Source organism: Acartia tonsa, chromosome 9 (assembly GCF_053477335.1).
Source record: "Acartia tonsa isolate MP-2025a chromosome 9, ASM5347733v1, whole genome shotgun sequence".
In the NCBI taxonomy this organism is placed as follows: Eukaryota; Metazoa; Arthropoda; class Copepoda; order Calanoida; family Acartiidae; genus Acartia; species Acartia tonsa.
The window spans coordinates 29409219-29422225 of record NC_137268.1 but is presented as its reverse complement, the minus strand read 5'-3'; the positions used below and the strand labels follow the sequence as shown (position 1 = coordinate 29422225).

At 34.0% G+C, this 13007-nt stretch overlaps 2 protein-coding genes across 6 annotated transcripts in view; both read right to left on the bottom strand.

The window, feature by feature from the left end:
- The window catches only part of LOC145328719 (uncharacterized), a 152061-nt gene that overhangs the window by 27657 nt on the left and 111397 nt on the right, over positions 1-13007 (bottom strand). For 4 of the 5 annotated variants that reach the window (XR_013882562.1, XR_013882563.1, XM_080172519.1 and 1 more), the window contains exons 2-5: positions 4015-4178; positions 2964-3088; positions 2431-2485; positions 895-1008 (exon numbers count right to left, since the gene is read on the bottom strand). Coding sequence is in view for 3 of the 5 variants with exons in the window: in XM_080172519.1 (XP_080028645.1) it covers positions 895-1008; positions 2431-2485; positions 2964-3088; positions 4015-4119 (399 nt within the window). In the remaining 2 variants the exon portion in view is untranslated. The remainder of the gene's footprint in view (positions 1-894; positions 1009-2430; positions 2486-2963; positions 3089-4014; positions 4179-13007) is intronic. The other variant, XM_080172520.1, reaches the window with a different exon arrangement.
- On the bottom strand, positions 4172-8772 carry Fancl (E3 ubiquitin-protein ligase Fancl). The gene is made up of 7 exons (XM_080172536.1): positions 8683-8772; positions 8287-8328; positions 7398-7897; positions 6764-6829; positions 5392-5479; positions 5216-5324; positions 4172-4810 (listed from the first exon to the last, which is right to left on the bottom strand). The coding sequence occupies exons 3-7, from the start codon at positions 7890-7892 to the stop codon at positions 4666-4668; spliced, it is 903 nt and encodes a 300-aa protein (XP_080028662.1). The 5' UTR covers positions 7893-7897; positions 8287-8328; positions 8683-8772; the 3' UTR covers positions 4172-4665.

Genomic DNA, 13007 nt, shown 5'->3' with positions numbered 1-13007 from the left:
TGAAGCTTCTTATAAGTCCCAGGGTGGTTTTAGGCTGTTTAATTTTTATAAAAAAGTCGTTGTAAGGTTTTAAGTTATTTTTCTGCACTTTCATGTCCCTTCTAATATATATCCCTAGATACTAGGGACGCAGACGCTAGTATAATATAAAACACCAGTTTATGAAGAAATTTTATTTGCGGGAATAGTCTCTATCGTGGCAACGCCCCTTAAGGAGCAATTATTCGTATTTTCACAGTAGCGTATCTCCTATTTCTAGCCCCTCGCGGGGGACTCTAACCTTGCAGGGCCAATTGCCTTACCCTGCGGGGAAATCACCTTACCAAATATAACCTAACTTAACCTAAAATAACCTATTAAAAGCAATTTAAAAAATAAAACGAATCGCCCCTTAAGGTGCGTTGCCACGAAAGGGACTATATCCTTTTTTTTAATATGTAGTAATTTGGCCGGTTATCCGGCCGGATATCCGATAATTTGGCCGGATAACCGGATATTTGCCGGATACCGGATATCCGGCATTTGAAATTAGCCGGATATCCGGTATCCGGCCAAAAAATATCCGGCCCAACCCTAGTAAATATATATCATCATAGATTTACAGAATAGCTTTTAAAAACAATTTTTGGAGATTTCCCATAGCCCTGTAAAGCAATAAAACCGGTAACTTTTTTTTTAATAAATAAATCAAATATAAGATGGGGGAGTAGTTTTTTTCTCTTATTGATCTGAACTAAGGAATTAAGTAAACCGATTACTGTAGTATAGTATGATATTTTGACCCTAAAAAACTCTTAAATAACATTATAACTTAGCCCGCTGTCTTATTAGGTATTAACTTTCTACTTGCATGCAGAGGTATGTGGAGGTTGCGTGAATAATGTTGCAACTAACCTGGGCCTCAATATAGTCGTCTTCTTCGTCCTCTTCTGCTATAGAATTTTCCGCGGCATATAGCATCGACACATTTCCAGGCACTGAGCTGTAATTTGACTTGTTCTTAGATACCTGAAATATAATATAAACAAGTAGGTATAGTTTCATGAAACCTTTTTAAAACTGTAAGACTGATTGCAAACACAATGAAAAGCTTTTTGAAGACCACCATTTTAGAGGTTCTAAGGGCCATGCAAATTAAAGCATTAAATATTTTGATGAAACATAAAAAAAAGGTATAAAAAGCTTAAAAACAATACATACTTGATAAATTGACCCGCATTAGGAAAAAGTCTTTAAAATTTTGGCTTACACCTAAACTGACTTGTAGTGCCAATTGGTAAAAATAATATTTTCAAAAAAAATCGTTGTAGTGCAAATATACCTTGTGATGGCCAAACCATTCAAAGTTTTAAAACCGCGAAATACAAAGGCTTGTTTTATCATACTTTTTTTTATCGTTCTGAAGACATACTTTTTTAGGAATTGACTATAGAGATGCTTCGCTCATTATATTTGACCTTGTTGTAACTGTAAGTAGTATTCCAAAAAACCGGAAAAAGAACATAATCATATCACATAAATTTTTAAAAGCGAAGCTTTTCTATAATTAGGGTCGGTCCGTACGTCCGTCCGTCCGAGATAGATAGCTTTTATTCGTTAATTTAGGCATGTTAGAATTGTCCTATCGATTTCAAACTTTGCATGATGATTCCTGTAGTAGTTGGGTACGATTGAGAAAGCGTAGCAACTCTATAATCATTACCAGAATGTCCGTACGTCCATTTTAAACATGTTAATTTTTCTACGTTTTTAACAACAAATTTTCAAGTGTTTTAATTATCCGTTTGATCTGATTTTTGGTATATTGATTCTTGGGACAACAAAGAACAATATTATAAGCGAAGCAACTCTATAATCAAGTCCAAAAATGTAAGTATGTCCATAAACATTATCCTGTTTTTAAGCAGTTTTTCAAAAAATTTACCTACAATATTGATTCGACATTTATACATTTATGTTCCGATTTTTCAGTTCAGATACTATACAAGTGTTAATGTCCGTTTGTCCTACCGTTTCAGTGCTTCGCTTTTATGGATGTTGTCATCCTTGTTTTATCATAAATATTAACAATCAACATGACGTACGGACTTTCTGGTACCTAACGATTATAGAGTTGCTAAACTTTCTAAATCGTACCTAGTTGTTATTGGAATCAAAATGAAATCTATAGGACATTCTAACATGTCTACATTAATATGAAAAGAGCTAACCGTTCCGGACGTACGGACGCACCGACCCTAATTATAGAAAAACTTTTTCAAACTTATATAACGTATTTATGAGATAATACAAAAAGTTGATCAAATGCGTTGTTGAATTCAAATATACACAAACAACATAGTATGTCATTGAACTGCACAACCTTATATAAATGAACAGGTTGATTGTCTGTCTGTTCATTATATTAATTCGATATAAGAAATTATTTACCTCATATGATCTACGCCTATCTGTGTCACAAATAGTTTCCCTCCTTCTAAACAACCTAGAACAAAGCAACTTAGTTATTTATACCTATACTTATACAAAATTGGTGATAACCAGAAAATAAGATGGTCAAACGGACAAAGTGAGTTATATAGCACAGGTTCAATTGTCAAAACAAAAAGAGAGAATATGCAGAAACACAAACCTTTAAAATATGGTTCATGTCTTTAAAACATGATAGACAGACGCACAAAACAATGTAGAGATTAGATGCACATATGTCTTAGGAATATTTACTAAAAGTTTTAGCTGTCAGTCTTAAATAGAAGCCGAGAAAATCACATCTCCACCATCCATAGCGTTATGGACTGACAAAGTAATAAATAGAGGAGGTCACTAATAGCCAACTGTCTATTCCTGTATAGACATACAAACCCAATAGAACATCTCGAAATTAAGTTAGTCTTGGGGGTAAAAATATTAAACAAGGAAAATACTGTTTTAGAGCAAATTCATTAATAAAACTGTCCACTTACTTATTTCTCTGAACTTCTTTGGCCGACTTTTCCCCAAAGAAAACTTCGTCTTCCGAGTCGTCTTGTTCAACCGACGCAACTATTTGCGGAGTTTCTGCGCTACTGCGGGGTGTTTCTGTGCTACTAGAGGTTCATTGCCAAATTGTGGAAATACCAAACAAGAACAATAATTCAATTTTAAAAGCAGTAAGGTTCTTCTCAGAGATCTTTAAGAATATGACAAGGAAAGTTAAATTGTTATACATCCCTAATGTTCAAAGTTCAAAGTTTTCGTTCAAAGTTCAAAGTTCAAAGTGTTCGATTTATGTTTGGACAGTACTGAATATAAGCCATCAAACAAAAAAATAGCTAAAGTACCCAAAGGTTTTAAGCCAATCTGTTTATAAAACTTTGGGCACCAATGTTATTTACAATCCTATGTCACCTTCCTCCCTGGTTTTTTTTTAAATTGGTTTCTCTGTCAAAATAATTTCTCTCACTCTGTAATAAAATCTCAAAATGCAACTTGAACCGACCAAAAATCCATGTTTAGCATTAATAAGTTGAACTAAATAACCGAACCACAGCCCCTGTTTTAACTAAAATAATTAAATTCTATTGATGGAACCAGTGGACTATAACAAACAAATTAGAAGATCTTGACTTTGCAGATGATATAGCCTTACTCTCCCACACTCATGCTCATATGCAAGAAAAAACCTCAAAAATTGCTGAAAAATCCGCACAAGTTGGATTGAATATCAATGTTGCCAAGACCAAAATCATGAAATTAAATACAAAATGCAACAGAGTTGTTAAAATAGGAAATGAACGAAGTACAGGGATGGAACCTTTACTTTCCACCCCCCTAGCCTATATCCTATAATATAAAGTAATAAGTTTTTTTTTGTCTGTAGCGTAAGATTTCGATAACTACTGAACCGATTGTTTTCTACATTTTAGGGAAACTTCAAAAATATCCCTGGATGGCTTTAGGCTATTTTTTCAAATTCACAGCCCCTAGACGCTTGGGACGCATCCGCTAGTTAAATTAAAATTTGGCAACCTTCCTGTTGCTACTATTGCGCAGAGTAACATTAGCACTGTTGTTGCTGAGGGGTAGTTCTGTCGTGAATGGAACATGTGTATCGTTAAGTAAGGCTACGGTGTCATCCATCTTGTATTGTATTATACCTACCTGTATTTAGTTTATATTCACTTTACTAACATTTATCTGAAATATGTTCTGTATAAGTTGAGCATTATCGTTGTAAAATATACACCCCTGGTTTCCGTGATGAAAACACATGTTAGGAATGATTTATCTTGAAAAAGAAAAGAAAGATCATAAAACTATTTTAATTCTCTCGTACGGCCGGGGCCAGACTTGGTCCTCTAAAGGCCCACAAAATAGAATTAATCCCATAATATTTAATTTTCTATCAAAGGACAAAAATTTATAGAACTATATATAAATATATTACAATAGTATCACAAATATTCAATTCATCTAAAATTATCATAGGATGATATAGAACAGAGAAAAACAAGAACATTCATGTCCATAAAAAGCGCAGAAAAATATCACTTTCCAGGATTCGAGCATTGAAATTGGCGTATTTAAAGGTTAAACAAATGTTCCCTTGCACAAAAATTCTTAATTAAAAAGGAAAGGAAAATTTTTTTGCGCAAAAATTTGAGAAAAAAGCAAAATACAAATGTTCTATTTTGGAATCTTGACTGACATAGGCGACCTACAGTACGGACAATTGCCAAAAACTGTTTCCAAGGTTGTCCGACTGTCGGGAAGGGATTTCAGCCATTCGTAAGCACACGCGTCGTGGAAACAGGCGGAGCAGCGGTCGGTCCTGAAACATACTAATTTGTTATCTTTTGTAGCTTATCCGACAGACCGACGTTTCAAATAAGTTGCATACTTGATGCTCTTTGGTAAGATATCTTCACCAAAATAATCAGCTGTTTATCTTAAATAGCAGCCGAGTGAATAACATTTTTCCCAACATAGCTTTACACCTTTAAAAAAAAAAGTCCGTTCGTATGTTAAAAATGGTATTTCAATATCTCCATCCCCAATGATGATAAACAAATTATGGGTTGAAAGCTTAGGGTCTGTTAGTTTTAACCTATCAAACAATATTTAATAAAAGTTCTAAAAAGTATGAGAGAATATGTTTATAAACTTTTGGTACCAGTATAATTAATAGTCCAATGTCATCTCCCTCCCTGAACCACCCACAAAAAGAAATATTTACCTGCAAATTGTAGTCGGGGTGGCACCTTCCAAGTTAAATGAATAACAGATCCAACAGTCAATTTTCAAATCTTCTCGTGTAACATTGCTCTTGTCAGGAAATTCTATGCCTAAAGGGATAATTCCATCACGTAAATTTTATATCCATTTACATATTATTTGTATCAATTACCTTACCTAACAAATTTTCTAAGTTTGCCAGCAGTGGATCATCCCTGTCCCAAAGATCCGCATTTTCACACAGTTTTTCTCTCAACGGATTCACCTTAAAACATAGAATACTTAAAATATACATAGATAAATAATTTTTAGGGAAGTAATAAAAATGCAAACCATCTCATATATTCAAAGTAACAGGATGGTCTGTCTGTCTGTAAAGGTTTTAAATCCCCTCGGTCACATAAATTTTTCTTATCTATGCTATAAAGTAAAAGAATAGAGGGGGGTATAAGCTATATGTTACTCTCCCCTCAGGGCGGAGACCCTGTTACAATTTTGAATAGGTTCTTTGAAATCAACCAAGAATGTCAAAAATAGAAACAAAACCGAGTCCTTAAAACAGAACGAAAAGCTATTTGCTAGCAGACGAGCAGGGTCTCCGCCACTTTAAGTAGGAAGTTATCAGGCTTATATACATCTATACTTATATTTATACACGGTGTTTCAGAAAAAAAACTGCGTTTTCCGTTTTTCTGACACAACCAGAAGGAATACAGAAAAAAACGATTATATGTCCTTATTCTCTGTAAAAAAGTACATCAAATTTATAACAGGTGTTTTTCATTATCTCTAAAAATACGGCCTTTATGATAGGTACATAGTTTCCAAAAATGCTTTATGTGAAAAATGTTGTGCAAGAAAAATTTAAATAACTCTTCTATTATGTATAAAAATTCGTAGAATTTCAATATTAATTTATATTATTTGCATTAAAAGAATCTTATTTAATAACGTAGGTTATAGTAAAAAGAAAAAAACTCCTTTTTATTTGACAAAAAAATCTCTAAAGACAAAAAAGTTATTGAAGTTTGATTTTTCTTTATTAAAGCATTTAATTACAAATTATGGATAAATTATGAGTTTATATCTTAACCTGTCAATCAAATTAAAGGATTATAGGAATAAATGAGGGGTGGGGATTTACGAACATGAGCAATTTTTAAGGTCATGTTTCTTAAGTATACAAAAAGAAAAACTGAATATTTGTTTTCAGTTAGGGAATTTTAAATGAAATTTTTAGTGTAATTGGTAGAAAATTGTATTGGCCATATTAAGATGTTGTTTTCAAGTGAATAAATTTTTGAAAACCAACCTAAAGGCACAAAATTCTACCAGAAAAAAGCATCATACGCATCTTTTGAAATATTTATGCTTTAAAATGCGCCGTTATTTTCAGAGATATTAAAAAACACCTGTAACAATTTCGATGAATATTTTTATAGAGAATATTGACATATAATTATTTTTTTTGTACTCCTAGTGGTTGTTTCCCAAATTTGGAAAACGCAGTTTTTTTGAAACGCCCTGTATACATATTTATTATCTATACCTTGGAGTCGGGGCCGAAAAATTTGAGGTGTGGCAACTGGAATGGGTCACCGGGATCCAGTTCAACCTGAAAAAAATAATCATTGTAAATAAGGAATATGTATGTCTGTCTGTTTGTCCCTTAAATAATCTCTAGGTAAATATTAGACTATCTGATATTTTTCTTTCAATGTTTGTGAATAAAACTTATTTTTTTTTGTGTATTTAAGTTCACTGTTCTCACATAACACCGTATATTTTATTTCTTGTTTATTATTGCTGCATATACTTGGACACAATTGACACATTGGAATTCTATCTTAGATTTCTTACAAAGTTGAAAATATCTATTAACAGCGAAGCTCAAAAAAATCATGAATAGACAAATGGACAAAGTGAGTTACAAAGCAGATGATTAGTTGTTATAAAAAAGAGAATATGACAATTAAATAGTAAAAATCACAAAACTGTCTTAAAACCAAATATATTTGTCTTAGATAGCATGACCGACACACCGACGGACCAATTGAAGTAAGTTGTATGCTAGATGCTCTTTGGTAAAGGTTATCTTCGTATTTCCAACATAGCGTAAAACACAGACTGACAGACAAAGGTAATCATAGAGTAGCATCACTTGTGAAAAATTACTTTCAAACCTGAACAGAAAGGGAGGGTCCAGCGGCTAGCCGTCTGTACATATCACACGGAGTGGGAGGATCGGGATCTAGAACCCAACAGAATTTATCCAAATCCGCCAGTTCTTTCCAGGCCGGCAAATAATCCTCCAAAACGTCTCTCCATTCCGTGTAGATCCCCAGAAAACTTTTGATAGATTTCGGAGCCCAATCGGCGTCGGGCAGATTTGTCACGGTTTGAACTTCAGATTTGGGAAAATCTTCAGGGATGATAAGTTGAAGTTTGTGTTCTTGGTCTTTTTCATCCTTGTAGCAAAATTCTACTTTAAGTAAATCTAAACTTATATCTGTTACTTTCTCGAAGCCAACAGATTGAATTTCAGAAAGGATGGCCCAGTCTCTTTCTAGATTTATACAATTTTCGGTTTCTTTGTAGTTATTTTCAATTTCTAACTGTTTAAGAAACTTGTTGAGGTTTATCATGAATTGTAGAACAGTTTCGCTTCTACCGCACATATCTGTTCAATAAAATATTTATAGTTAGTTCAAGATTGTTATTAATGATTTAGAGTCGAGTAGCCCGGTCCTGTAGGTTTGAGCATGAAGAAACATTAGACCTTTGTCTGTCAAAAACAAGGAAGAAAACATTCGTAAAATAGAAGCTCTATAATTCCTAAGGACAACCAAACATTTACAAACAAAAATTAGATTCATATTACATTTAATATTAAGGAGAATATTATTTCGAACTCTGATAGGTACTTCGATACGAATATGTTTTTAATAAGCTAAAAATAGTATTTTTAATGTTGATAAAATTGAAAAAATATCTTAAGGTCCAAATGTATGTATAAAATGTATAAAAATACCAAATTAATATTTTGAACAAAATTCCTGTAAATTTTTCCTGGTTTTTGGAAATAACCATCATAATTTCTGTATCTCCTATTACCTTAAAGAAAACATTTATCAAATAACTAGAATAAAATGATAATTGGAGGACATGTAAAAAAAATATGACACATCTGGGATAAATATAAATATTTATAAAATTGAGGGAATACAAACTACCTACTGACATACTACACACAAAAATCCTGCTTCTTTAGTATTTTATACTTATACCCAAAGTTTTATTATCACGTTATCGTTAAGAAATTAAAAAAACTTGTTATGTTGGTATAATTTGACAGTGTTCAAACTTACATAGTTTTTACTACAAAGAGCCTAAGTTTGTTTACTATAATTGTGTAATTACTAGCTTTAGACATCCATTGTCTTATCCCTCGAGATCACTGATATTTACCTTTATATCTTTGGCAGACGGAAATTTTGGTGTAAAGAATTTTACTGACATCGGAACTCCACAAAAATCCACCATCCAAAATATAGCTTTGAAATTCCTTAAACATACTATAGTAGTATATAGGTCGTAAGGATAGATATGTGTGGTCTGTCCTTTAAGATCCGTTGACAAAAACAACTGAGCCGATTGAGTTCTCCCTTTTGTGAAAAGCTTCACATGGTTTCTGACTTTTACCTAAACCTTCGAGAATAAAGAGACCCTAAATGATATGGGTGCAACCACTAGTCGTACAAATAACATTAAACTTCAACTAAATGTCTTTTATTTTGATATTTAGGATGTTAGCCTATTTTACCCCACTCCATCCTCTCCTACTGAGAAGATTGAAACTCAGGAATTAATAAGGTTGTTGTTGTTGTAGCCTGGCGCAGCTCTCACCCGTTATCATCGAATTCTCGGCCATCAAGGAGGCCAAGGAATCTGGCAGCTTCAACTGGTTTAGTCCAAAGGTCACGAACTTTTAGGTCTGTAGGTTTGGCCACACAATTGAATAGATGTTTAGAGGTGTGTGGCTCTAACTGGCAATCTGGGCAGATATCTTGCACATCATTTCTAATTCTGGACAGGTAGCTGTTTAGCATAGAGCTATAGCCTGACCTTAATTGAGACAATTTAGTGCGAGCTTTTCTGGGCAATTTTTTCTCTGAATCATCAATTGCTGGTGTAGGAGTGTTGAGGACAGGGTTAACTGCTTGGTTGGATATTGTTCTGGCAACGCTATCTGTGTGTATTTTCTTTAGTAGCTTTTTATGGTTTTGTCCAGTGTGGTTGTTGTTTTTGGTGAGTTTTTTGATGTATTTACCATGTTCTGTAACTAAAGTGTTCTTCATTTTCCGTGGAGCTCTGTGATTGAGGTTTATAGTATTAGGATGTGTGTCTTGTTGTGTGTTGAGTAGAAATTGGCGGGAAAGCATTTCACAATGATCCTTGGCAGGCATCATCTTACTTTCTGAATGTAGATGGTCTTGACTGGTCATTTTAACACATCCAAGGGCTGTCCTCAAGGCGGCATTTTGTGCTGCTTGGAGTTCTTGCCATTTACTATCACATACAGAGGGGCTCCAAATAGGGCTGCAGTAGTTAATAATAGATTGTCCTATAGCTTTATATGTTGGTATTAGCACTTCTTTATCTTTACCCCAAGAAGTACCTGCCAGGGCTTTTAGAATATTATTTCTGGAGTGTACTTTGGTTTTAACGTTGTCCGCATGGTGTCTGAAAGTGTGGAGATTGTCAAATGTGACACCCAAGATTTTTGGTTGTTTAACAGTGGGGACTTTGTTGTCGTTGATAAAGATAGGAAGTTCTGTGTTAACTTCTCCTGGAGCTGTTGTGAAGATGGTTGCTGTTGATTTTGGTGCAGATATAAATAGATTTCTTTCTTTAAACCAATTGTCAAGTGTGTTTAAGTAGACATTTATTTCTTGGCATATTGGTTCAATTAGTGGACCAGATCTGGCGACAGTAGTATCATCTGCATAGGTACCTAGTTTGGTTCCCTCTGGAGGTTGTGGCATCTTGGCCATGTACAAATTAAAAAGTACAGGTGAGAGGACTCCTCCTTGGGGGACTCCCTGGCGCATCTTTCTGTAACTAGATTTGGATCCTCTGAATTCTACATAAGTCTGTCTCCCCCTAAGGTAAGCACAAAGAAACCTTTTGATATTGTCATTTAGTTGGAGCTCTAGGATGTCTTCAAGGAGCAGGTCGTGATCAACTGTATCAAAAGCTCTAGATAAGTCGATGGCAATGGCAACTGTTCTGTTGACAGGTTTCTTTTGGTTGAGGCCGTTGGTTATTTTGATGTTTAGTTCTTGTAGGGCAGTTTTTGTTGAGTGTGCTTTACGGAAGCCATGCTGATGGTTAGCCAATTTTATGGAAGCTGAGATTTCTGGTAGTAAGACACTTTCCAGAGTCTTGGCCATAGGTGATAAGAGAGAGATTGGTCTGTAGCTGGAACCTTCATCAGCTGGTTTTCCAGGTTTAAGGAGGGGAATGATCCGGCCAACTTTCCAGATTGAAGGGATGGTGGCTGTGTTGACACATGTATTAAAGATGTTGGTCAAGAAGCGGATTCCCTTTGGACCAAGGTGTTTTAGCATAATCGGAGATATGTCGTCAGGTCCTAGTGCTTTGGAATTTTTAGCTTTCTTGATCGCCTCCCTAACCTGGGCTGTTGAAATTTTTACCTTAGGGTCTGCTGGTTGGACTTTCAGATGGCGAAGAACTTTCCTAGACTTTTGTTTTGGTTTTTTGTCAGAGTGTGGTGTATATTGGCTGTTGAATTTTTGTGCTAGTTTCCTGGGGTTGTGATGTATTTTGTTGTTGAACTTTATTCCTTGGTTGTTGGGTTGTGGTGGTTGGCTGTTAAGATTTTTGATGGTTGTCCACAGCTTTTTGGAATTTGGTTGACAACTGTCCAGGTGATCTTTCCACTTTTGTTGTTTATGTTCTCTGATCTTGGTATCTATGTTTTTGTTAAGATCTTTTAGTCTAGGATCTAAGGAATTTGATTTTCTGATTTGATCTCTTTCTTCAATGAGTTTCATTGCTTTCATTAATAAGGTATAACCAACAAGCGAAATAAATCTAAATTAATATTTTGGGGGGGGGGGCAGAGATGTAGAGGTCGTCAATTCTACGATGTATTGCATGCTGACTCCCAACGACAGCTGAATTTACGTATAGGTTTCGTGATTTTCCTCCGAATTATTAAGATGTTGGTATAATAAAGCTGAATGAAAATTGCATAACAAATACTTAAATCTTCACTAAAAATGTAAACTAAATCTAAGTAAATAAGATAAAACCTACAATGTACCTATCAAAGATAAAATCTATATTTATAAAACTTAATTGTATACCTATGCTGTTAATAATGAAATATCTTAATACCTTGAGGGGGAAAGAGCAGTTGAGAAATGTTTTAAAATAAGTCTGTATTGTTCCATCTGCTTGTCTCTATTCATTATAGGTATATATTTAAAACAAAAATTATTCTGAAACAAGGATGACAATATTCATAAGTAGCTCCATAATGTCACCCATAGGGAGATCAGAGCTGCAGTACAAAAACATCATTAATTAGATCGCAAGACTAATGAAACATGTATATGTCTTTTAAATGTAGCATGACCGAAAGACAAACGATCGAAACAAATAAAAACTAGCCGTATGTTTATTGGTAACGAAAATAATATAGCTGAGAAATTTCCAATTCCTTTATTCTGTTTCTTATAGACAGACGGACATATCGCATTATTAATATTAAGTGGCATCGCCATCACAACTTTTGAAAATAATTCATGACGTATAAACTTTCATATTTTACCCATACACAAACCTTATGTGACAAAACTTTTCTACCAATAATTTCAATATATAAAAGGGATGCTTTTGATAGTCATAATTGGTGGATTTCATTGGATTCATATACTTTTCTTTTGTTGTTTACAAAATTTTGAAATTGGCGATTGGTTCGGATTTACGTACTTTTGCCGCGGCTCGTTTTTTTAAATTGCTAAAGCATGGCTGCCAAATTTGATACAAAGTAGAACGATTTTACTCCATCCGTCTGTCTAAAGCGTAATATCTCGGAAACTGCTGGAATGATAAGTATTTTGCTTCTTATGAAATATATATACTCGTTCTACGGTGGTTTCTTGGAGAAAGAGGGGGACGTCTCCAGCCCTCTTCCCCCCTAAAAATAAAAATTTTTGTTATAAAAAAAGATTGGCAAGCATTTAGATCAACTTTCCTAGTGATTTTCTTCCTAATACGGCCTTGTCTCTAGAGGGTGAAACCACTAAGTATAATATGACTGAATATGTTTATTGTCTGTCCGATAAAATCCTTCTGGCGAATAAATCGACTGAGTTCTCCATATTTCAAGGATGATTATTAATGTAGTGCCAGGACAGTCTATAAGGTCTATATTATCATATATTTTAAGGAATTTGGGCACAGTAAATATAACATTTGTGAAATAGAACAGTTACAATGTTGTGGTAAGATAAAGAAAGGACAAAAAAATAAAAGTTGGCAACTTTGGGGTTTTTAATAATAAATTGGACAAAATAAACGTAAACTTTTATTCCTATAAACTTTGGCCAGAGGAAAAGTATTTCTAAGGTTTCTGAACAAAGAAAATGATTTTAAGATTGCGTTTCATTATATTTAAGTTTTATAATTAGCAAGATCTTAATAAACAAACAAACGTGCATAAAAACAAACTCATTGTATGAAAAAATGAAATATAGTCAAGA